This window comes from Hirundo rustica, chromosome 3 (assembly GCF_015227805.2).
Source record: "Hirundo rustica isolate bHirRus1 chromosome 3, bHirRus1.pri.v3, whole genome shotgun sequence".
In the NCBI taxonomy this organism is placed as follows: domain Eukaryota; kingdom Metazoa; phylum Chordata; class Aves; order Passeriformes; family Hirundinidae; genus Hirundo; species Hirundo rustica.
In genome coordinates, this window is record NC_053452.1 from 94,866,011 (window position 1) to 94,889,049 (window position 23,039).

Here is a 23,039-nt window from a genome sequence, read left to right on the forward strand (position 1 = left end):
AGAGCCTGGCATGGGAGCTGAATTCCTCCTACTTATTTAGATGATTTTTTCCTTTGAATCAAATGGCACATTCACAGGAAATGTTTGGACCATGCCTCAGGGGTTAGTGTGGACAGTTCATTCTTCATGAGCAGTTCAGAGAAATTCACCCTGTTCTGGAGGGTAGCAGGGCACAGTGGCATGGGCTGATCCACCACCTACTGGCCTCATGCCAGAAAACTAGTGCTGGCTTTCTTTAGTTCACATTGATACAGATGTGTATTCAAATGTTTAGGAATGTGTATACATTTATGTGGGAAAATTAAGTTTAAGGATATGTTTGTACAAGGCAACTTATAACTGCAGAGGAATCAGGCTAGTTCCAAAAGCAGAAACTTTACAGCAGCATCTACCCAGCACCACACCATGTCTAATTGCCTAGGAAACAGCGTTAATTAGGATGCAGCTTGTGTTGCTTCTGGGAGCTGTGCTAGTTTCCGTAAGAAAGGATTGTGCTGTGAGTACAGACATATGAGCTCCTTCAGATCTAGCTTTATGTTTTGGCAAGGCATCCTGTCAGTGGACTGCACATTTTACAGACTTTCACACGTGCCCCTGTTCTACAATGATAGTTATGTTACCAGTGCAAGATTTAGACTTAGCTGACAAAGATGGACAAACCATGGAAAGAAAACCAAAAACGCAGTAACAAAGAATATGTCATGTAAAAGAAAAAAGCATTTTCTCTTGATAATATTCTTAAATAGACATGACCAGAAGAAAGAATTTTTGGAGTTCTTCAAAGCAAGTACAGCAACACAGACTTTCACATCCAAAATTTTCACAGCTTTCAAAGAGTAGTGAGATACTAGGACTTGATATTTTTCCCTGTCTTGTGGGACATGAAGAAAAAGTCTAGAGCTAAGGAGGTATTTGTTTCCATCAATGAAATCTCGTGTAAACACATATTTATTTAACCTCCATCTATCTGATTTCTGTATAAATTGTTATGGTTATACCAATATGTTTAAATAAAAATTGTTGGTATGAAATATGAGCTAAATTATTATAATGTAAGCTGAATATGACTTCTCTGGTGAACTGTTTCATAGGATTCACTATAAAACAAACAGGAACATTTTCAGTTGGAAACTCTAATGTTTTATTACTGCTCAGGAACATAAAATGAAAAAAAGGATCTTTCATTGAATGTAACCATTCTACATAATACCTTTCTAATGCTTTGTGTGCATCATTGTAATTACTATTTTTTAAAAATTTATTTGACATTTCTGTGTAATTGTATTGTCGGTGTTTTTAATAACAGTAGGTTTCTTTATGCCAAAAAGTTATCCCCGAATATTGCTTCTAAAATTATTTTTATGAAGGAAAACTTTAGATTCAAATGAGACATTTTTTACACCTAGGTATATGTTTTTTTTAGAATTGTGAGGTTAGAATTATGAACATTTAACACTTTAAGAGAGTGGCTTTAAAAGGTAAGAATAAATAGATTAAAACTGGATTTTGCTCCACATTAAATTTTAGGATGTTAGAATTTTTCTAAAACCCCAATACTTTTTAGATGATTGAATAAAATGTCTCTTCAATAAATGAATATTTTGCACAAGCTGCCTACATCTAGTGTATTATCTAATCAGTATATTTAAATTCTATGTATGATAAGACTTAAGGTTTTGGATAAATTTATTCAGGAGTAAAAAGCAGTCCATTAGGGACCATGTATATCTTACCTCTAAAATGATAATCTCATATATATTCTTCTCCACTGATTTTTTCATGAAAATCAATTTGAACTAGATGATGTACTTGAAAGTTAGATTCCTATGGTTCTTGGATGAGCTTTAATTTATGATACTAATAATATTTTAACTCTTCTTTTTTAGTTTATTTATAGTTTTATCTTCAGAATGAAGATGCGGAGGGGTGGAATAGGTGTTTGTAACTTTTCATATAGTTTTCAGATTTACAGACAGCAAAATTGGGTGTTTGAAAAAGGTGTTTGAAAAAGTCCTTTCTAACCCAACCTGTCAAATGATTCTATGACCCTGGAGTCTCTGCAAAGTATAAAAGGAAGGAGTGGAGAGGGTAGCTATATTTATATAAAAACTAAACATTCAGGAAAAAAACCAAAATGTTTTAGGTTTTTTATGGCTATCTGAAAAAAAAACCCAAAAAAAAACCTTCATGTTTTTTGGTGCTTACCCTCATTCCTGCTCCCCTGTCAAGTATTTGATTTTTCACTGTCTTCCTTTTCCTCTTCTACACATTAATAGCAGAAAATGGCCTTAATATTTGAAGCAATTTTTCTCATCAGAGGAAATGAATAAAAAAGAAGATGTCAAAGTGTCATTTAGAATATAGACTGTCCCTTCATATAAAAATTATGTAGAATACCAAACTAAGCCTACCAAGAGAATGATAAAAAATTCCTCCAATTTCTCTTTCATCTTTGAACCATTTGTATACTTGATGCTATGTATCTTGTCCAAGACTATTAAAAGAACTGGAGTAAAATTGTAGTATTACTTGCAAAGCAAAAAGATCTAGAGTCTTACTTAGGAGTCAATATTTCTGATATTTAAGTCAAATAAAACCACAAAGGAACTGTAGATGAATCACAGTCACGAGCTACTAGTGAAGTGATGAGAATCATTGCTACATTTATGATATTGCTGTTATGCATCAACAATGAATATTGTTTGTTTCACAGTGGTGAACTGTTCTGATCCTGGCTTTGTGGAGAATGCAATACGTCACGGGCAGCAGAATTATCCTGAAAGTTTCAAATATGGAACAAGTGTGGCATACCATTGCAAGAAGGGCTTTTATCTCTTGGGCTCATCTGTGCTGACCTGTAAAGCTAATGGGTTATGGGATAGATCATTACCAAAGTGTCTGTGTAAGTATCCATTTGGTTGGATTAGCATTAAAGAGTTGTGCATGATTTTAAATCATGATAGTAAAAAGAAGTGTAGCCATCTATTAAGGAATAAAGTGGACTTCAAGATTAATACATTGCAAATTGTACATCTCAGTAAGAAAACATTAAGACAAAATATCATGCAACTTAACATTATTTAAAAAGGTTTTCCAGGGAACTATGGAACTATTATTTCAAGTGCCAGAAAGTCAACATTCATATCTTTACAAAATGACAGTTTGCCTGAGTTTAATTTCCACTGAGGTATTTTCCTTCTCTGATCACTATTAGTTTGCTGACATGATTTCTGATTTGCAATACAATTATAAGAAGAAGTAAGTGAAATTAAAGTATATTTTAATTTCAAACACCTCAGATCTTTAAAAAGTTTTTGCTTAACAAAATTGCAATTTTTTTACTAAAATTATTTATTTCATGGATTTAAACGTATGTATAAGAGCAAGAAATGTCACTAGGTCGGTGAATTTATTTATTTATTATGCTTTTCATACTGCTATGTATCTAATATTCACATGACCCAATTAGTTTTGGGTTTGGGGGAGGAAGGGGGGTTGGTGTTGGGGTTTTTTTGTTTGTTTTGTTGTTGTTGTTGTTGGGGGTTTTCTTTTTTTTTTTTTTTTTTTTTGTTTTTGTTTTTGTTTTTGTTTTTTTTGGGGGGGGTTTTTTTTTTTTTTTTTTGGTTTGGTTTGGTTTGGTTTGGTTTGGTTTTGGTTGTTTTTTTATTATTATTATTTTCCGAGCAATCTATGTTTTCAATGTCTTTCAATAAGAGCTATAACCTGAAAAATTTGGTTTATTCACATTTCAGTAGTAAAATAATTAGGGAAGATACACCATTTTAAATACAAAATAGCTACCTTTTTTTTTTTTTTAATTAAGTTTGGCAAGAATATTACTGGTGCAAGCATGATCTTTACTTCTTTATCTTAGAAAAATAAATATGATTTTAAATTATAAAAATTATCAATAGTCCATTTTCTCTTGCTCACTCTACTTCATCGCATTGCTATAATAATAATATTACAGAATAAATATTTTATTTCAGTATGCTGCTTAAACTATACCTAGTGGTAGATACGATAAAGGTACTTACTTTATCATATCTGCAATATGTAAGCACATTAGAGAAATACCCTTATTTGGTGTCTTCCTTCCTATTGTTAACCAAAATAAGGTGTACTATTTGTAGGGAAGGATCATAAACAGAAGTGAATGAGGAAAGAAATCTTAACATTTTTGAAGAAAGTCTAAACTGGATAAAAAGCTAGTTTTATAAATAGTTTTGTGAGTAATCTTACAAATGACCATTAAACCTTCTATAGCAACAAAAAACCTGAAGCTATATGAGTTGAAATCCAGACAAGTATGTATATTTTGTGGAACCAGCTTTGTATTTAAAGGTTACAAGAGATTTTTTCTGTGCTATGAGAACATCTCATAATGTTGTGTTCTTACCTTTGTTAGCCATTTCTTGTGGACATCCTGGGGTACCTGCAAATGCAATTCTTTCAGGAGACAAATTTACATATGGCTCCATAATTCACTATTCTTGCACAGCGGGTCGAAGGCTCATAGGAAATTCTACAAGGGAGTGCCAAGAAGATAGCCACTGGAGTGGGACTCTCCCTCACTGTTCAGGTACTTCAACTAATCTTTATCTGAACGTCACCATGTCATTTGAGTAAGGTTATTCTCACACATTTTTTAAACAAATACTTGTTTTGTGTGTTTTCCAGTTATATTTAAATTTTACCAACAGCTGCTCTGCTGTATCACACCCAGTTACTGAAATATTCTCATAGTCAATCATCTCATTCTTTTTGTCATTACTTTACAACTTCACTCCTCAGCCACATGCTCTAGCTGTATGTTGCAGTATATAGAAAACACAGCGAAACAGTGTTTCAAACCTGGTCAAGTTTGTGTAAACAAAAGTTGTTACATCAGAAACTTTTGATTAAGAAACTCCACAGCAAAGATCTTAAGGTAAACTTTGTACCTTTTGCTTCTCTTTTCTCTTGCAGAAATATACTTTATTATTGTCACAATGTGCAAACACCATAAATATCTGATGTGTTCTTGGTGCTATCAGGAAGTACAGGAACCTTCTCCCCTTGACCTAGCAAATCTAGAATAAAACATCACACAGTTTTGATGAAATGAAGAGTTCAGGCAAGGATTGGCTCCTAAGGACGCGCACAGCATATTAATAGCTTTTGTAAGGGAAACAGGTGTACACACTTTGGTATATTAAATCAAATACCTCAGTGGTTTAAGAAAATTTTCTAATGAGAAAATTGTTCATAATTACCCATTATACAATCTTATAACTTCCCTTGAACTATTGTACATGCCCACTGTTGGGCTGATGTGATTCAATATGGTTCGATTCAGATTTGACCTAATTTAAATAGGTATAAGGTACTTTGAATTATTTTCAGTACTTTGAAAAAGATCTGAATAATTTTTCATTGAAAATGGTCCATTTATGAGCTGCAAGAATGATATGCAAGGATTCTGAGCAGAATTTGAAATACTGAGAAAAGGAAGTGAATTTAAATCACTACTGTTTCTTTTCTTTGCTGCTAAAGGAGGGAAGTTCAAATTCATCTCACTGGCATTGTGGTCTCTGTGCCTGGACCTGAAAGACATCACTGTGCAACAAGAAAGTTTTTCTTGCTTATCTTAAGCTCACATTTATGTCAGTTTCACTTTTTTATCCAGCATAATATTCGAGATCTGAAATTGCTGGAACTGATCTGAAGACTTGAAGAGTTGGATAACAATCTAGTGCTATTATCCAACATTTCTCACCTCAAAGAAAAAATCTTATGTTGGTGGAGGGAAATTTTAATTGCTGATAATTGAAGCTTCATTCATGAATATGACAGTATTTTTATAGACTCATAGATTTTTAAAACATTAAAGAGCCCTGTACTCATGTCTTATGGTGGGGAAAACACATCTAGTGTAACTAAAATATTGTTACTGATGTAGAATTCATTTTTTCTAACTTTGAACACAATGGGTCACCATCTTGAGAGCAAGGTGGTTCCCTAGGGAAATGAAAATCTGTCTCTGTTGACTCAATGTAAAAAAAAGCAAAGAAAAACTCCCCCGCAAAAAGCCAAAGAAAACCATAAAATGTGTCTTGTTTCTCTAAGATACTTAGGATTGTAAAATGAACTACATTTTCCAAGTTAGATAGTTTCTTCTCACTCAGGGATGCCAGATGTTGGGGGCTTTCCCCAACATTCAGGTGGTTTCAGGGTCCTTTGCTCCCCTGCACAGCTCCGAGCCAAGCCGAAGGAAGAGACGGAGTTCTCAGGTTTAGATTTTTCAATGTTGCATACTTTGTTTATTTTTTCTTTTCTTACAATTTTCTCGGAGTCCGACAAGATGTTCGCAGCTGCATGGATTCCTCACGTCTCCCCCCGAGCTGGGTTGTCCTTATCTTTTATACTAATTACTACGTATTTCTTGTTTACTATTTCTTACCAATGTCTATCACTATTACTAAAAAGGTCATCTTTACTTTGACCCAATCCTCACTAACTGCTTTGTGCCACATCAATGCAGCAATTGAGTGAGAGAAGGAGAAGGAGAAGAAGAAGGAGACAACGCCCCAGATTCTCCATCTTGTCACCATTCACTTCAATGCTAGGAACCTAAAACTATTATTTTCTCACCCTGTGATAAGCTAAACTACTATTTTTCACATTCTTGTGGCCTGTAAACCTTCTCTCAGTGTAGGAAGTTTTTCCCATGGACTGAAATCAAAGCCAGTGTCTCTCTGAGCTCTGGGCTGGGGTCCCAGATCCCCCTGCCCAGGTCCCTGACCCTCCAGGGCAACCAAAGGAATGCCCTGGACTCCAACATTAGATATTCAGGAGATTTATCCATCAAAATCTAGTATGAATTATGTGTTGTCATAATGTCAGTGAAAGAATGATTGTGCCCAGGATGACTGAGAACTCTAATTGGTTTTATACTTTGGGGATATGAAAAACTGTCCAAATAGAATGTTTAAAACCTGTAGTTTCTTTTAGAATGTGTTTCATTTCTCTATTATATATTAATATATATTTGAATGCCTGATGGTTCTATGATAGTACAAATAAGATCTCGGGGTTTGCTGTCACCTGGGACCTGTTGCAATGATGGACTTTTGTATCTTATGAATTAAGCAAGAGATGACATTTTTGTTTAAAATGATACACTCATATTTTAGTAATGGATATTGAGCCTTCTACATTGCTAAATTAAAAGGGATCTAGACCTTCATATTACTGTAACTGCCTTTGTCTATACCCTTTGACTATAAAACTTCATGGTTCAAGTTCAAATTTTCTCCAAGTCAAAACTAGGTATGTCCAAGAAAAAAACAATGTCCGTCATTCATCTGGAGTAATTCCCTCAGCAAAATCCCAAAGAAGCTGAGACATCATCAGGTTTTCAGAGTCATAGATCATTCTGCCCTGAAAAATCCCTTTGCATTCACAAGCTAAAGTTTGTGTGATATCTGTTTCATGACATAAACATGCCACAGAGGGAGTCTGCATCACAGTCCTCACGTTATTTTACAAATTTTAAGCAGGTTGAAATGTCTGTGAAATAGTAATCTCTTAGAGTATGTGGAAGTGGATAGCATCCAGAGGCCACATCCGGACTTCTGCTTTAGCAGTGCCAGGGCACAGGTCATGGATGACATTGATCCCTGAGACCATTGTACTCTTTGAATTGTCCCCAGATAAATTTTTACCCCTCACACCTGGCAGTCCATCAAACAACACATGAATACTTTACAAGTTTGTGTGTGCTGGAGGTCATTCTCAACAGTCAGTCCCTGTCGCGTTTCACTGCGGGGGGGGGGCAACACTCCCCCTAGGGCCCTGAAATCCCTGGACAGTTGCTTGGTAAAATGAGAGAGATGGGCCTCACTTGCCAGTCTGAGGATCATCTTTATTGAGGCAACACAAATCAGAGCTCACTCAAAGGGGAGGCAGGGTGAGGACCCAGTACCAGGGCAAGGTAGTGGGTACTAAGGAACAGATTAGGGATGTGGTTTAGGGTCTGGGGCCAACAGGAATGCAGGTGCAAGGTGGGGACTACAATGTAGCAACCAATAAGGAAACACAAGGGGAGAGAAATAACTTCAACAATCAATGGTGCCTCGAAGTAGAAGGGATTGATAATGAACATCCTGGAACAGGGGGTAGGGTCAGTCTTAACTGACAAACAGGGACATACATTCTTCCAGAGCAAAAGAGGAAACAAACTTAGGACTAAACCAATATTACAGAAAAAGGGGTTCCAGATAAACCTTTGAAATTAAAAGGTAATTAATAATGCATAAAGCTACTGAAAATACAATAATAACACCACAACAAGTTTGGGGGCAGCCACAGTGCTTTGGAGAGTGAGTTTTAATGTACACAAAGAAACAGAATATACCAGCTGACTTCAGACACTCACGCTGTTTACAAGCATGTATTTACACCAGGAAATCTAGATCCAAATGTTGTAGGGCAGGGTGACAAAAGCAATCTATTCTAGAAGAACCTAGTACTAAAAGCAAACACAATTAAAGCTTACAAGTTAGTCTTGAATTCTGGAACTGTCTTCCTTTTAAGTAAAATCATGTCTGTATCCACACATACTTGCTAAAATTAAAACCTTATGACACACACCTAATTGTGCCTTCTGACATACAAAAATTTTAATTTCTAAATGGTCTGTTTAAGTTTTCTCAAAAATTTGATATTGTTTGTTCTTGTTTAGGATTTTATCCTTTATATGAAAGGAATGTCTGTGAAGAAAAACCCATTTAACAATATACAGACTTCAAAGTATTTACACTTTTTTTTTGGGGGGTGGGGGGGAAATAATCAAAGCCCAAAACCAGAAAGTATCATTTCAAAGAATTTGAGTTTAGACATATAATTCAAAAGTGGAGAAAAAGAATAATACTGCTGTTAACTGCAATGTAGACACAGAAGGTTTTAGGAGATACACAATTTTATACCAAAGTTTATAATAAATTTTTGATACAGAGACCATGATTCCTTAACCATCTTGTATAGCATCTCCTTTAACAGCCACTCTATGTGATAAAGCACTTGGCTGATTCATCACACTTATGAGGACATCTTTGAGAGCTCGGTCTTGCAATGTTCTTTCTCTTCCAAATTTGTAACCAATATCTGCATAAAAATTTAGAAGATAAGGAGAATTATGAAATATTTTGATTCTTGACAGAATTTTCTGGAGATATGTGTATTCCAAATGCATTTCCTAAAAAATTGAATATAGTTCTCACTCTCGCTGTTATTTAATTCTTTTTATTAGAAGATATCACTACAAGTTAAACAATATAACACAATTTGTGGAAAATATTTATATAAAAAAGCGACAGATTTGTTGAACTGACAAAAAGTGACAGGGGTGTTTCCTGTCTTCTCAATTATTTTTTTTCTTTTATTTTTTTCACATTCTTGATTTAGGCCTGCATTGGTCTGAGAAAAGAAGTGTGGTAAAAAGATATGTATTTTCATCTTTGACTTCAGATTCACACCTTAATACTGAAGAAAAGGGATTGATTGTAATAGAAACAATGTAGTGGCACTCTTCACAAGGGAGACCTTTCACTGCCACTACATTTGCATGTAATGTCCCTGGCAATATTTGTGCTCTGCTGTGTTTTGCAGGCAATAATCCTGGTTTTTGTGATGATCCAGGAGTACCAGCTCACGGGTCTAGACTAGGGGATGAGTTCAAAACAAAAAGTCTGCTACGTTTCTCATGTGAAATGGGTTATCAGCTGCGAGGGTCTGCAGAGCGAATGTGCTTGCTTAATGGCTCCTGGTCAGGTATACAGCCTGTGTGTGAAGGTAGGTATTGATACATTGGCATTTTGACACTATTGACACGCTGCCTAATGACTTTTTATTCTTTGATTGAAAAATTTCGTTAGGCAGAAATATGTTTTCATAACATTCTGCAGAAAGGTGATACAACAAATTTACAAGCAGTTAATGTTTTGCTTGAAAATTGAAATCCAAACCCTTAAAGTTTTGGACTATATATTTATAAGTTTGTGAGAAAATAATTTTAGTTAAGAAATAATTAGCCTGAAAATAAATAATAGGGTTAGGCTTAGGCTTAGGGTTAGGGTTAAATGTAAGACTAAATAAATGCTTTTGATTGAAGATATGGAAATGGAATTATAAATAACTATGTCATCTGTTTTGTAAAAAAACCCAAACTTTCATCTTCTCTTTCTATGTAATTTCTATGCATCAAGGACAGAATAAATGATAAAATAAAGTTGCATAAATTAATGTATAAATTAAGTATAAAATAGTAAATCAGTACATATTTCTCAACAGAAGTTAGATCATTTTCTAATGAGTTTTTTTTGCTGCCTCTTTCAGAAGAAATGAGACAGAATATTTCTGAAAATCACATTTTAAAATAAGATTAAAAAACATAATAAAGAATTTTTAATTTTTTTGTCCCATTAAAATTGGAAAGTAGTAATAGAAGACTTTAAATTCAGTTTTATAATGATTTCCCATTTTCTAAGAATGTTTGAAAAATTACTTTATCTAATGAATCAGAGTTGATGGATTTTGTAGTACCTGTTCTCCTAAACTGAATGATAAAATGGAAGCTAGAACAAAATACTTGTAAAAAATTTTTTACCTACACGTTTTATTCTGAGAACAATTGTTCTTTTGTAATATTCTTCAGAATAGTCAGACTAGTCTTCTGTCAATGCAGATGTCATCATAACTGTGTAAAAATGGCAGTGGGCACAGGATCAGTATTTGAATCAGCAATTTCAACAGAAAACTGAAGCTTTGAAGTAGCCTTTCTACTTGAAGATATTAAGGACATATATATCTACATGAATATCTACATGAAGATATTAAGGACAGTAGGACAGCAGAAGTCAGTGTCAGTTATCAGTGTTTTAAATGCTGCTTTTTTCAGCCTTTCATTGTAGTGTTTGCTTCAACCTTCTTTTTTCAGTTAAAAAAAGAAAACCAAGAAAAAAGTCTTTTTTTCCTCTCATTTTTCTATAGACCTGTAATTGTTTCCTAATTAATGTAAGTAAGGATGAGATTAGGAGATCTATTCATTCCTGCAAGTTCAAGTTCCAATTCAAGTGTTGAATTTTTCTCTTCACTATTTGAAACTTTTAAACTTAAAAAGTGATTAAAATTTGATTAAAATAAGGCAGTAAGGGGTTTTTCAAAACATAAATGACAGACTAATTTTTAATTGACATATAATGTTTTTTTTAATCATAAAACCTAACACGGTTGTATTTTAATTTTTAGATTATAACTATTATGTTGGGGGCCATCCAGCAGGTCCAAATCTTTCTTCTGCTGGGGACTCCAGAGGTGGACATGATACTCTAGGTGGGGGTCTCAAAAGAGTGGAGTTGCTAGAAAAGTGATTAGGAAAATTCAAAACAAAACCCCAAGTTCTTTTAATGGTTAGTTGGTCCACTGGAAAAAAAACCTCCTCACTTTCCAAAAAAATGCTGCATGTATTCAAAGTAATCAAGGTAAGCCACTGTCAAAACTTGGGCATATGAAGCTGAAACATTAATATTGCCTTAAAGGATTGATAAAGATGCCCAAAGATATGGAAGCCAATACAGAGTGTCTGTTCTTTCCTTGATAAAAAAAAAATAAATTAACAAGAAGGTCGCAATTTACTATTTATGAATTTTTTCAATTGAAAAACGAATACCAGAAGACAGGAAGAGAACAGAAAAATTTGCCAAAAGTCAAAGCAGAGGTACATGTCTGTCAGAAATTCCTGAATGAGCTTTATTTGCTCCAGTGACTGTATTGGGTGGAGTAGAATAAAAAGGGCAAACTATCTGAATCAGGAATTGGAGAAAAAGAAAAAACAAATGCAAATAATAATATTAACAAAGAGAAATAAAATGTTATTTCAAGAATATACGTATTACATATTTTCTCAGTCAAACTTGCTATAGGTATTTTAAAAGATGAGCTATAAACCTAGTTGTTCCTTTCCTTTTTATCATCCCAGTTAGTCACCTATCATCAAAATACTTTTTTTTTTTGTGTAAATCTCTTCTTTGCAGCTGTATCTTGTGGGAACCCTGGCACACCAGCCAATGGTATGATAATATACACTGATGGAATATTATTCTCCAGCTCGGTCATTTATGCTTGCTGGGAAGGTTACAAAACTTCAGGGCTAACTACTAGACATTGCACTGCTAATGGGACATGGACTGGCACTGCTCCAGACTGCACAGGTCAGAAAGAAATTTTCTTCCCCTAAAGCTTTAAAGTAGTAAGTCATCCACCCTTTCTACTGACACTGATTTTCTTGATAGATAAAATAATACGTTTTTCCACATTCACTTGTCCTGTAAAACATGGATATTTTTATATATCTAAACATATGCCCTTATAATACATGCTAGATGCTTCCAGAACTATTTTCTTAAGATGGCTACATAAGTAACTTTATTGTATTTGTTTACCTCAGAAATGTGAATTTGATGATAATATTTTTTAGAATAATGTTTTATTTAGCTGCTCCTTTAGAGTTTCCTTTAGCATTTCCCACCTTTTTTTTTTTTCTTTTTTTTCTTTTTTTTTCTTTTTTTTCTTTTCTTTTCTTTTTTTTTTTTTTCTTTTTATTTTTTTTTTTTTCCTTGCGGCGTTTGGTTAGAGGAGGAAGTTCTGGTAGCTCAAAATCAAAGTTTGTATAATTGGATACATTACTGTGCTAGTTTTTATTGTAAGCCAAATAACTCAGAATTGATCAATCACCATTCTGCTAAGGACCAAGAATTCAGGAGCAGCAAGACTGGGCTATTCCATCAGGGTAGGTGAGCAGGGACCAGAGGAGTGCTACAATGCAAACAGGGCTACTGGACTTCCTGACAAGGCTAGGCTAACAGTACATCAGTCCTTTTACATACACACACACACAAAAGAAAACAATTATAAAAAAGGGGAAAAAAGGAGGCATTTCAGAACTCTGCTGGAATTCTATTGCACCATCAACTTCCGGCTTGATGTGAAAAAGGTCTCAGTGTGAAGGTAGAAAAAAACTCATGTCAAAACTACCACCAACAGTCTGCAGTATCTGTAGAACAGGCCAGATGAGGCTACTGTGTTAAAGGAAAGCAATATTTGGTCCATGCTGTTGAAATGCCTCTGAAAGATAACTTTTCTTGACAGAAAAAGATAATTTTTCTTGTATTGTACACTAAAAAAAAAAAGGACATTAGGTATGCATTGTTATACGTTCATTAAAAAAAAAATTCCTTTTCTATTTTCCTCACTAGTGATTAACTGTGGAGATCCAGGTGCACTAGCAAATGGCATTCAGTTTGGAAATGATTTTACCTTTAATAAGACAGTCAGCTATCAGTGCAATCCAGGATATCTGATGGAACCTGCAAGTTCATCTACCATACGTTGTGTGAAAGACAGCACTTGGAACCAGAGTAAACCAATTTGCAAAGGTAATATTTTGATTTTAACAGTTTACAAGTACTGTTTTGACACATATGTCATATTCAGTAGCTGGTGTCTTTATTTATTAAAAAAATATATATTCTCTGGAACAATTACTGTTCCAAATGCAACTAAAATTTTGGGTAAGTATTTTTGTAGAATTTATATTTATTTTTCACTTATGCTGTGGTAGAATAGCAGTCAAAATATGGACATTATTGACTAAAATAGAACCAAATCACTCTGCAATGAAGATTGTCAGAATGGTCATCTTAAAAAATATGAATGAAGTACACATTTTGCTTTTTGGAACATTTCTCATGGATTAGATGGACAAAATTCTGTAGCAGGATTCTGCAGAGCAAGCTTTCTGTAAAAGATTCCCTTGTTGCAGTAGTGTAGTCATCATAAACAGCCAAAAATATGCTTCACAAATAGCTAATTACAAGTGCTAGCAGGAAGGTCATAGTGGAGATGAGGCTGAAAGACAAATAATGCAGCCTGGTGAAAATTGTTAACACAACTTCAGCAGCCCAGGGAGTAAATTTAACAGCCTAGGGCATCTTCTTCTTATAAAAGGCCTAGGCTGCCAACTCACCTAGCACCACTTCACTGTGATATCTAAGTCTATCCTGCTAATTAAATTTTGGCATGTGTATTCAACTGACTGCATTTTCTGTCATGAAAATTACTGCCTGAGTGATTTTATGGTTGTGGTCTTTGTTAAAAGAAATTATATGGAAATGTAAACATGGACATTCCAGATTTCATAATTTTTGGCACTCTTATCAGAAGGTGGAAAACATCAAAATAATTTCTTAGCCCCTAATTACCAATGAAGTTAATTGCCATTGTGTGTGGAAAGCCTTAGAAAATGAGCAGGTGAATAAACATATCAAAGTCATACTAAATAGTGCTGCAAAATTAGTTTAAAATAAAATACAAATATTTAGAAATTTAGAATAATAAAAACTTATCTACTGAAAGAAATAATGTTTATTGAAAACCTTTACTTAGCTTAGTAAGTTGTTGCCAAAAATAATCAGTAATGAATATGAAAGGAAAAATATAAAACTAGGTAGCTATGTACTCTTTGGGCTTCTAGCAACCTAGCACTCAGGGACTTCCTAAATCCATAGCCTTTATTTTCATATTTAAATGAGTTTTCTGTCTATTACAGCTGCTTTAAATTATTTAAATTGTAACTTTTCTTTTCTGACACAGCTATTACTTGTGGCCCCCCTCCAACAGTACTGTATGGGAAAGTGGAAGGATCTGACTATCGCTGGGGTGCTAGTGTGAGTTACAGCTGTGCAGAAGGCTATCAGCTGTCTAACACAGCTATTCTCTCCTGCGAAGGGCAAGGAGTTTGGAGGGGAGACATCCCACAATGTTTGCGTAAGTTTTCAGGGTACAGTTGTGTTGGGCTTCACCAAAGCTACAATCAGTTGTTTTGGGCTACAGTCACAGAATCACAATTTTAAAAGGACTCAGCTACATCAGGTAATATATGAATTACTGCAGGATTCTCCTTCCTTGTACCAAAAAGCTTACCTTGTTATGAAATATAAGTGACTGTGCCCATTAAAGGTCACAGTTTTCTTCCTTTCTCCAAAAGTCACTATCATCTCTTGTTATCTAATTGGACACCTCACGATTTCCTATACTGGTAGTCCTATTGTATATTCTGAATTTGACCTGCAGTAAGCATGACTGGAATATTCCCTTACACTTTTCCTTTTTTTCTTCCCTGTTTCCATTTCCATTAACAGGTGAAAAAAAGGATGCTAACCCTTAAGCTCATAGCCTTTCTAAGCAATTTTTTCTTTCCAAAGGCAAGTACATATCCTCATGTCTTGCTTGTATTTTCTTTTCAGCATTTTCTAAATCTGTCAACTCAGCTCTTTGAGTTCTTGAAATCTTGTTAGGACCCTGATAAACATTTTTCTTTTTATCTAATTAGGGAAAAAAATTCCAGCCTACTCATCTGAGGGTGTCAGGTGTGAAAAATGGTTTTATTTTTAAGTGCTGCAATATAACATTGTCTACTTGGGGATTATTTTGTCATCCAAATCTAATCAATATTTAGGTGTTTCAATTAAAAGGTCTATTTTTATGTTTTATTCTTACAGTAGCTATAACATTGACAATTTATTTTAAATTGCTTTCAAGAATTTAGGAGATCTGCAGTCCTTCACGGATAAATGAACACAGCATTTGCATTCAAATCCAGTATGCCTACCTTGCACATAAAACAACGTAGAATGCTTCAGGTTAAAACATGCACAGATTTTAATACCTTTTTTTTTATTGTTTTAATTTTTATGTATCAGCTGTATTTTGTGGTGATCCTGGCACTCCAGCAGAAGGACGCCTCAATGGAAAAAGTTTCACCTACAGATCTGAAGTTAGCTTTCAGTGCAGACCTCCTTTTATTCTGATAGGCTCTTCAAGAAGATTCTGTCAAGCAGATGGTACTTGGAGTGGAATTCAGCCAACATGCATTGGTAATAACTACCACTAATGCATTTTCTATTGAGAATATTCTTGATAAACTATTACACTATCATAAATCTAGCAATTAGCTATCCAAGTATAGAAAAGGTCTGTGTGATATAAAAATAACTAGTTAAATAAGGTTATGTTTTGACTAAAAAAAACTTTATAATAATCACAATCACATATGAAGTCATTTCTAAATTTATATAGTTGTTTGTCTGCTGGAAATGCAGAAAGTCAATACGTGCAAGTACGTAAATTTGTTCCATCTATTTTTAGAATCTCTTGGACATGCAAAAGATTGTGTCAGATTAAAGACCAGATTTTGTCACTGAGAGTTAAAGGCATTTTTCAGAATCAATCCTTAATCAGAGTGTTTTCGACTTTGTGAACATGGCTTGTACATCTCTGATCTTTTGAAATTCTGATGAACTCCCAAATACTCTCAGTTTCTCATTGACTGTTGTGAAACTGGTAGGCATTTAGCATGTTACATCAATCGGATTGGCGCCTTTAACTCCCACTGACATCAGAACTTGATCCCACTTGGGGTTTCTTGCTAAAGAAAATTATTTTAGTTTTATAATAAAAAAAATCTCTTTGATATTTCTAAACAAACATATTCAGTTGTAGATTGTTGGCCATTGATGTATTTTATTGTAGCCAAGATGTTGGCTGTATGAAAGAGCTAGGTACTCTGGGAAAAAAGTTTTAATCATGATTATTGAAAGCAGCCTGTATTTTTAAATGAAGACATAATAGTCAACAGAATTATTTTGTATGAATTCGAAGCTTCTTTCCATAGTTTTTGCAAACTGGACAATCATCTTGTACCTATATTTTTCTACAGAGGCAAGAACGCTTAAAAAAGCTAATTTTCAGGTCTGATGCAAAGGGTCAACTTTGAAAATGTAATAATGACATTTCTGTTTATATTTTATATAGTATAGTCTAGAAGCACATGGAAAGTAGTACACTGAAGACACAAGTTTTTCTTTTACATCATAGTTTTCATGTTACTGTAAAAGGAAAATATTGGATCATCTAACATTTACTGATAAAATTTCTAAGAAATTTGAAGATTAAGAGCAGTGAACAATATTTAGAACTAGACATAAAAATACCATAAGTGGAAGCTTTTCTGTTTCTGGATAGCAATGATTTCCTTAGAATGCTTTGCGAAGTCTTGGTTTGGCTTCTTCAGATGACACCTATCTTTAAAATTCAATTCAGTTTCATGTGTCTATTATTAGAAATAGAATTCCAGCTGTTGATAATTTTTAAAAAGTTCCTGAACTGTTCAAACATCTCAACATCAGGAGTATGTTTGCTTTTTATTCTTACACTTCAGGTCAACATCCACCTAACTTTTGAAGCCTTTGGTAAATATCAGTCCAGCTGAATTTTTATGCTCTACTGATGGTCAATATTGAAAATGGGAGCTGGCCAAGAGTGAAATGGAATATCAACTATTGTAAATGATAAGTTTAGTTTTGCTCTACAGAAAACTAAAACTTATTACAGATGAAGATGAGTTCTTCATAAGTCAGTGTCAGCACTCAGCAGACTCAGTTGCTGAGAGAATAGCATACCACAGAAAAATTCACTGGATGAAGTTCTGTGCTGTCTAACTGGTGGATGTGACTAGGCAACTCCAAAACCCCAGAATATGGGCATGACTGAATGAAAAAATAGTTTTAGGCTTCTTTAAATTGCTCTCATGAAACAGAACAATTTGTTTTTCTCTGTTGGCATGTGTTTTATTCATGAAGGGAATTTTACTCTCCAGCAACAACTGCAGTGGTGCTCCATTAGAAACTTGTTTTCTTTGTGGCATAGAAAAAAATCTATACAAAAATAAAAGGATAAGATTGCTAAAAATTAATGCAATCCTAACTGTAAAGTCTGCACTAGCAGAAATACCTCCAAAGATATTTTAAAATAATGACTATGTCCTGAAACAAATCACTATCATATACTTGGTAACTTATTTGAAAATACTAGTGTAATATATAGAAAAACCTATATTCAATTCAAAATGGCATTCTTGTCATCACTAGACATTTATGAAATTATTTAGTCTTTGCAAACAGTTTTAGAGTATTTTTTTCCATACTGTAATAATATGTGTTTTTCTTCACATTTTGCATTAGATCCAGCTCACAATACATGTACAGACCCTGGTACTCCACATTTTGGAATACAAAATAGTTCCAGAGGTTATGAGGTAATTTTTAAATTATTATTTATTAGCATTCTAAAATGAAAATGTATTTCATAATTACATAAAAAAATTAATGAGAAACATTATTTGTAGTCTTAAATGTCTGATGCAAATCTTGAGAAATTTCCACCCTCTTTTTAAAAAAAATTCTTCATTCCAACGTTTTTTTAGAACATTCAGCTTAAATAAAGGACTTCTAACCCTGCAATATATCATGCATTCAATCCTCTAGGAGACTTCAGTAGGGAGGGCTATTTATAAATTGATTACTTAATATGATATGACATAATATAATTACCTTGATTTATGATAATAATTCTTTCATACATTGATGAATAGTCAGTAAATACCTAACATCCAAAGACCTGTGTGATCCAAAGGCCATGTCGTCCTTGACAAAAAAAGTCAGCAAATGGCTTTACTAAATTAGAAATTCATGTTATATTTTATTCAGTCAGAGAAAATAAAATTATTCTGTGTGGTGACCAGGTTCTCTGTGATGAATATCCTTTCAATAATTACCAAATTCCTCACAGGTTGTTAGTTTAGCAAGTGAGAGTCAGAAAAGTGATTGAGGAAATAACTGTAGATGCAACAATGACTAATCCCTAGTCATTATATAGATTGATATACTTCATGTGGATAGATTTTTTGGGTATAAATATGTGTGGCTGAAATTTAAAATAAGTTCTATTTGGATTTGTTGCTTATTTCTGAACCTAGGGCAGTGTGCCCGTTGTGACCAAATTAATAGAACTGTTTTCCAAAGGGTCCTTTCTGTAAGTTCCTCTGGTTATTGGTAGCCTCTCTCTCCTGCAATTATTCTGTCTTTTGTTGCTATGGCTCTTTTCTTCACCTTCTGCTCCTGCTTGGCTCAGAGATACAGAAGCACTTCTCCCTGAGACACATCTTGTGGCCTTACCCAAGTTGTTCCTGCTTCCTAGTAATAGGTGCAGTTGCCTTTCTGATGTCACATATTGATCTTGTGCCTGTCCCCCTTTTCTCTTCAAAAACAATTCTAATCTTTGCACCTAATTTTATTGTATGGTTGCTTTATTTTTTCTCCCCTTTTATCTGCCTCACAAATTGTCTTTAATAACAGAATTTTACTGTCCAATTCACTCTTCTACTGTCTGTTGTTCATGTTTACGTAGACTGATCTTCTCTTCCCATTCACTTCTAGAGACTATACTGTGTCTTCATCGGCTGTGCATTAAGTCTTTCTCCAGTATGTGTTTTCTCTCAGAATGCTATCTTGTACTACAACATGGAGACTTCTCTCTAATGGCTATGGAACTAAATTGTTTTGGGTTTTTTTTCATACATTATTTCTAGACTTCCTGTTTGTATGACGTAGCCAAGCTTCTATAAAACACTTTTCAGCAGTCTTTCTTCATTATAGAACAGCGTGATGACAGTCAGCAGATCTTTGTAGGGTTTTCCCCTGTCTACCAGCATCCTGTCTTGCCCCTTTTATTCTTTGCCTTTTGTGCATCACCTCACTGTGAAGCCCTCAGTGTTTTTCATCCAAATATTATACAAAGCGTGTGCTGCTTTTGTTTTAAATTTTACCAGTAAAGTGAAAAAGCAGTATAACTCTTTATCTACCTTGAACCTATGTTACTTTTTGCTTGGTCTTTTGGAGCACTGAGAAAAGATTTGCATCTTGTTTTTACTGACAGAGACCAGAACTGGCACAAGTAAAATGACTTAAGCTCAAGATTAGCCACACACTGTTCTACTCACTACTAAAGACGTGCTGTGTGTCCTTGGCAGGATAGAGAGAATAATATGTTTAAAAATAGTTAGAAAGACATAAGTCTACAAAACAATATCAGTAATATGACCTTTAAAAACACCAGTGGTTTTCCAAAGCTACTTCTGGGAGAAATTATGTGCATTTGCTGGACATCTGTCCTGATAAGTAGGTTTTATATAACTGAGCATATAGATAGCAGGTAGCTACTTTTGAAGATACTAATTTTTAATTGTCATTGAAGTCCTATGACATTTGCAGTGCAGAGCTCTCTGCCTTTCTGTAACTGCAAGCTCTTACTAATACACATTGATCATGATTCATTTGCGACTTGTCTATGTGATATGTTACTTTATTAAAGTAAATTTGTCTAATTATTTATTATTGCCAAGATTTTTTATCCAAAACAAAAGTGATGCTTTACTGATTAGCCCTGTATCATTAAATAACTTGGCCTGGTGTTACATTCTGTTTACTTTTGTCAGTACCATCAATACATTCATTTTACTAGAACTCTCTAAACAATCTCTCTCTCATCTCTTAAAATTCTTTCTCACCTGCAATTTTGTATGTAGGTTTCATGCATTTCTATTCCCAGTTGAAATCTAAAGAGCATTTTCTCTGTTATTTTACCTTGCCTTTTGATGAAGATCATATCATATTTGACCATAGGAAGGCTTTCCAGGACTTCACTCTGCTAGTTGAACATCTCAAATAAAACTTAATAGTAGTAAATGCAGTGCAGGAGGTTTTCCACATATTGCTTTTAAATAAGACCACAAAAGAATCAATTACTCAACCATTTCCTCATCATATTAAAAAAAAAAAAAAAAGTGTAACTCTAGAAACTGCAAAATAGCAGGCGTTTCTATTTTTGAATAAAACTTAACTAATCACTGTCTTGATATCTGACTACACATGATGGTTACTTTTGTCTAACATTCTGGTTTGATCCTTAGGTTGGGAGCACAGTCTATTTCAGATGCAGAAAAGGTTATCATATTCAGGGATCTACCACTCGTTCTTGTCTCGCTAACCTAACTTGGAGTGGCATACAATCTGAATGCATTCGTAAGTCTGGTTTCTATTCTAACCACTCAGAACAGTGCACAATTTTAAGAGTTACGAAGTGATAGATGTGGAAATTCCTGACAAATTATTTGCTACAAGGATGGGAAGCTTTATTTAAAGCATTTTTAAATGTTTTATTTGTTGTTGTTTCCTATTCAAAGACCAAAGGTATTTTTGGGGTATTAATCTGAAGGAAGATTTTTCAGATTTTTTTAATGGAGTTCACAATAATTCTATCAGTTTTACTCAAAAAATCAGCTATAGTTAACTTACAACATTTGGTGCTTTAATTAAGCTAGAATTTTTTGTATATGTGTTGCGGATTAATAAAGAATGGGATGAGACTTGAAATATGCATGGAACTATTTTGTTGCCTAGTATTTTATGAATCATAAACTAAAACTCAGCAATGCCATCTTTTCTGGGCTATGGATGGTTATGAAAATGACTTAAAGCTCTGTGTGAGTTGGAGGACATCAAATAACTATTGTACTAAAATACACTGACCTAAGCTAAAAGTAATTCATTACAATGACCTTAGATTTTTATCCTGTTTTAAATTATCTTTGTGTTGTTATAAATGAACACCAGGTGGCACAGAGAAAGAAGCATACTGAGTAACCAAATCTGTTATAGTCAATGTTCTATGACAAAACATTCTTGTGGAACTTTATTTCAACTGAAATTCATTTATTTATCCCAAAAACCACTCTAATTTTCAGAACACAGAGTGGAAGTGATGCTTGAAGCTGTGACAGTACAATAATTCACAGGACCAATCATTGCAACATGTACAATGTCATGTGCTTCCCCTCATTTTAACTGTTTTCTGACTCCTAGCATGATTTTGGTTTATTCTTTTAAAATATGTGATAGTATCATTTCCACCCCACAATAATATAACTATACACTCTGAGTGTTATTTACAAGTAATAGCTACTTGGCATTGCTAAAAGCTGTCTGGAGTTGTCATGCATTTATTTCAAATTGGCTACTCTAATTCTGTAGAAACTGCTTATCACTATGTTTTCTAACTGTAAAAACCCCTTTGCAGCTCATGCTTGCAGGCAGCCAGAAACACCGGCACATGTAGATGTGAAAGCAATAGATCTTCCTACTTTAGGGTATACTTTGGTGTATACCTGTCAGCCAGGATTTTTTCTTGCTGGTGGATCAGAGCATCGGACATGTAAACCAGATATGAAATGGACAGGAAAATCACCTATTTGTAAAAGTAAGTCATTACTCAAGTGATTTGTTGGATCCTATTGGGTTTGAATTAATTTTCCCTGACATTTTTGTTTTATTTAGTAGTATTAATTTTTTCCGCTTACTATTTAATGAAACTCATGGAACAATAGCTTTTATTTTATTAAAGAAATAGTGAAGAAATCAAAGTGAACATAACATCTAGAACTCTTGGAGGAAGAAAAGGAGATATATGTGTGCAAATGCACAGACACACATACATATGTTTCCTCTTAATAACAGAAAACAAAACCTAAACAATATAAACTACTTTTAACTGCATTTATCTTTATGTCACAGCTTTAAATAGTATCTCAATGTATTCAGTGCTTAATATATGATTTTGTATAAGAATAAGAAAAGTTATTTAATACCCTTTAGATTTATGCAGGTATGCTTTTAGTCTAAGGAAAACTTATAAAATAAAAATGAGCAGTACAATAAGGAAAAAAAATCTCTGCACTCTAATCCACTTTTATATCAGTATAACTTTCATGTAGTTTTCTAGAGTACATCTAAGTGTACAGTTATATAGTTTGCATTTGCTCTTCACAAGCAAATCAACATGGCTGTTAGTTCTCAATTCAGAAAAATAAAATATAATTATATTTAGAATATGAATAGAGGAAAAATAGTTAGATGCCATGGGAAACTTTTTGCAGTATGATTTTTAATTTTAATGTATCAAAGTGTGCTGAATATTTTTTATGTTTGAGCAATATTTATTTTTCTTTAAGGCCAGACTTCTTTGATGCATATGATCTAAATGTCATA

The 23,039-nt window shown here is 33.9% G+C and overlaps 1 protein-coding gene across 1 annotated transcript in view; it reads left to right on the plus strand.

Annotated features, from left to right (window-relative positions):
- Window positions 1-23,039, plus strand: part of CSMD1 (CUB and Sushi multiple domains 1) — a 950,789-nt gene that overhangs the window by 909,804 nt on the left and 17,946 nt on the right. The window contains 10 exon segments of the mRNA XM_040059570.2: window positions 2,714-2,902; window positions 4,409-4,582; window positions 9,652-9,834; window positions 12,075-12,251; window positions 13,296-13,475; window positions 14,692-14,865; window positions 15,801-15,974; window positions 18,120-18,193; window positions 20,906-21,017; window positions 22,072-22,251. Coding sequence (XP_039915504.1) covers window positions 2,714-2,902; window positions 4,409-4,582; window positions 9,652-9,834; window positions 12,075-12,251; window positions 13,296-13,475; window positions 14,692-14,865; window positions 15,801-15,974; window positions 18,120-18,193; window positions 20,906-21,017; window positions 22,072-22,251 — 1,617 coding nt within the window.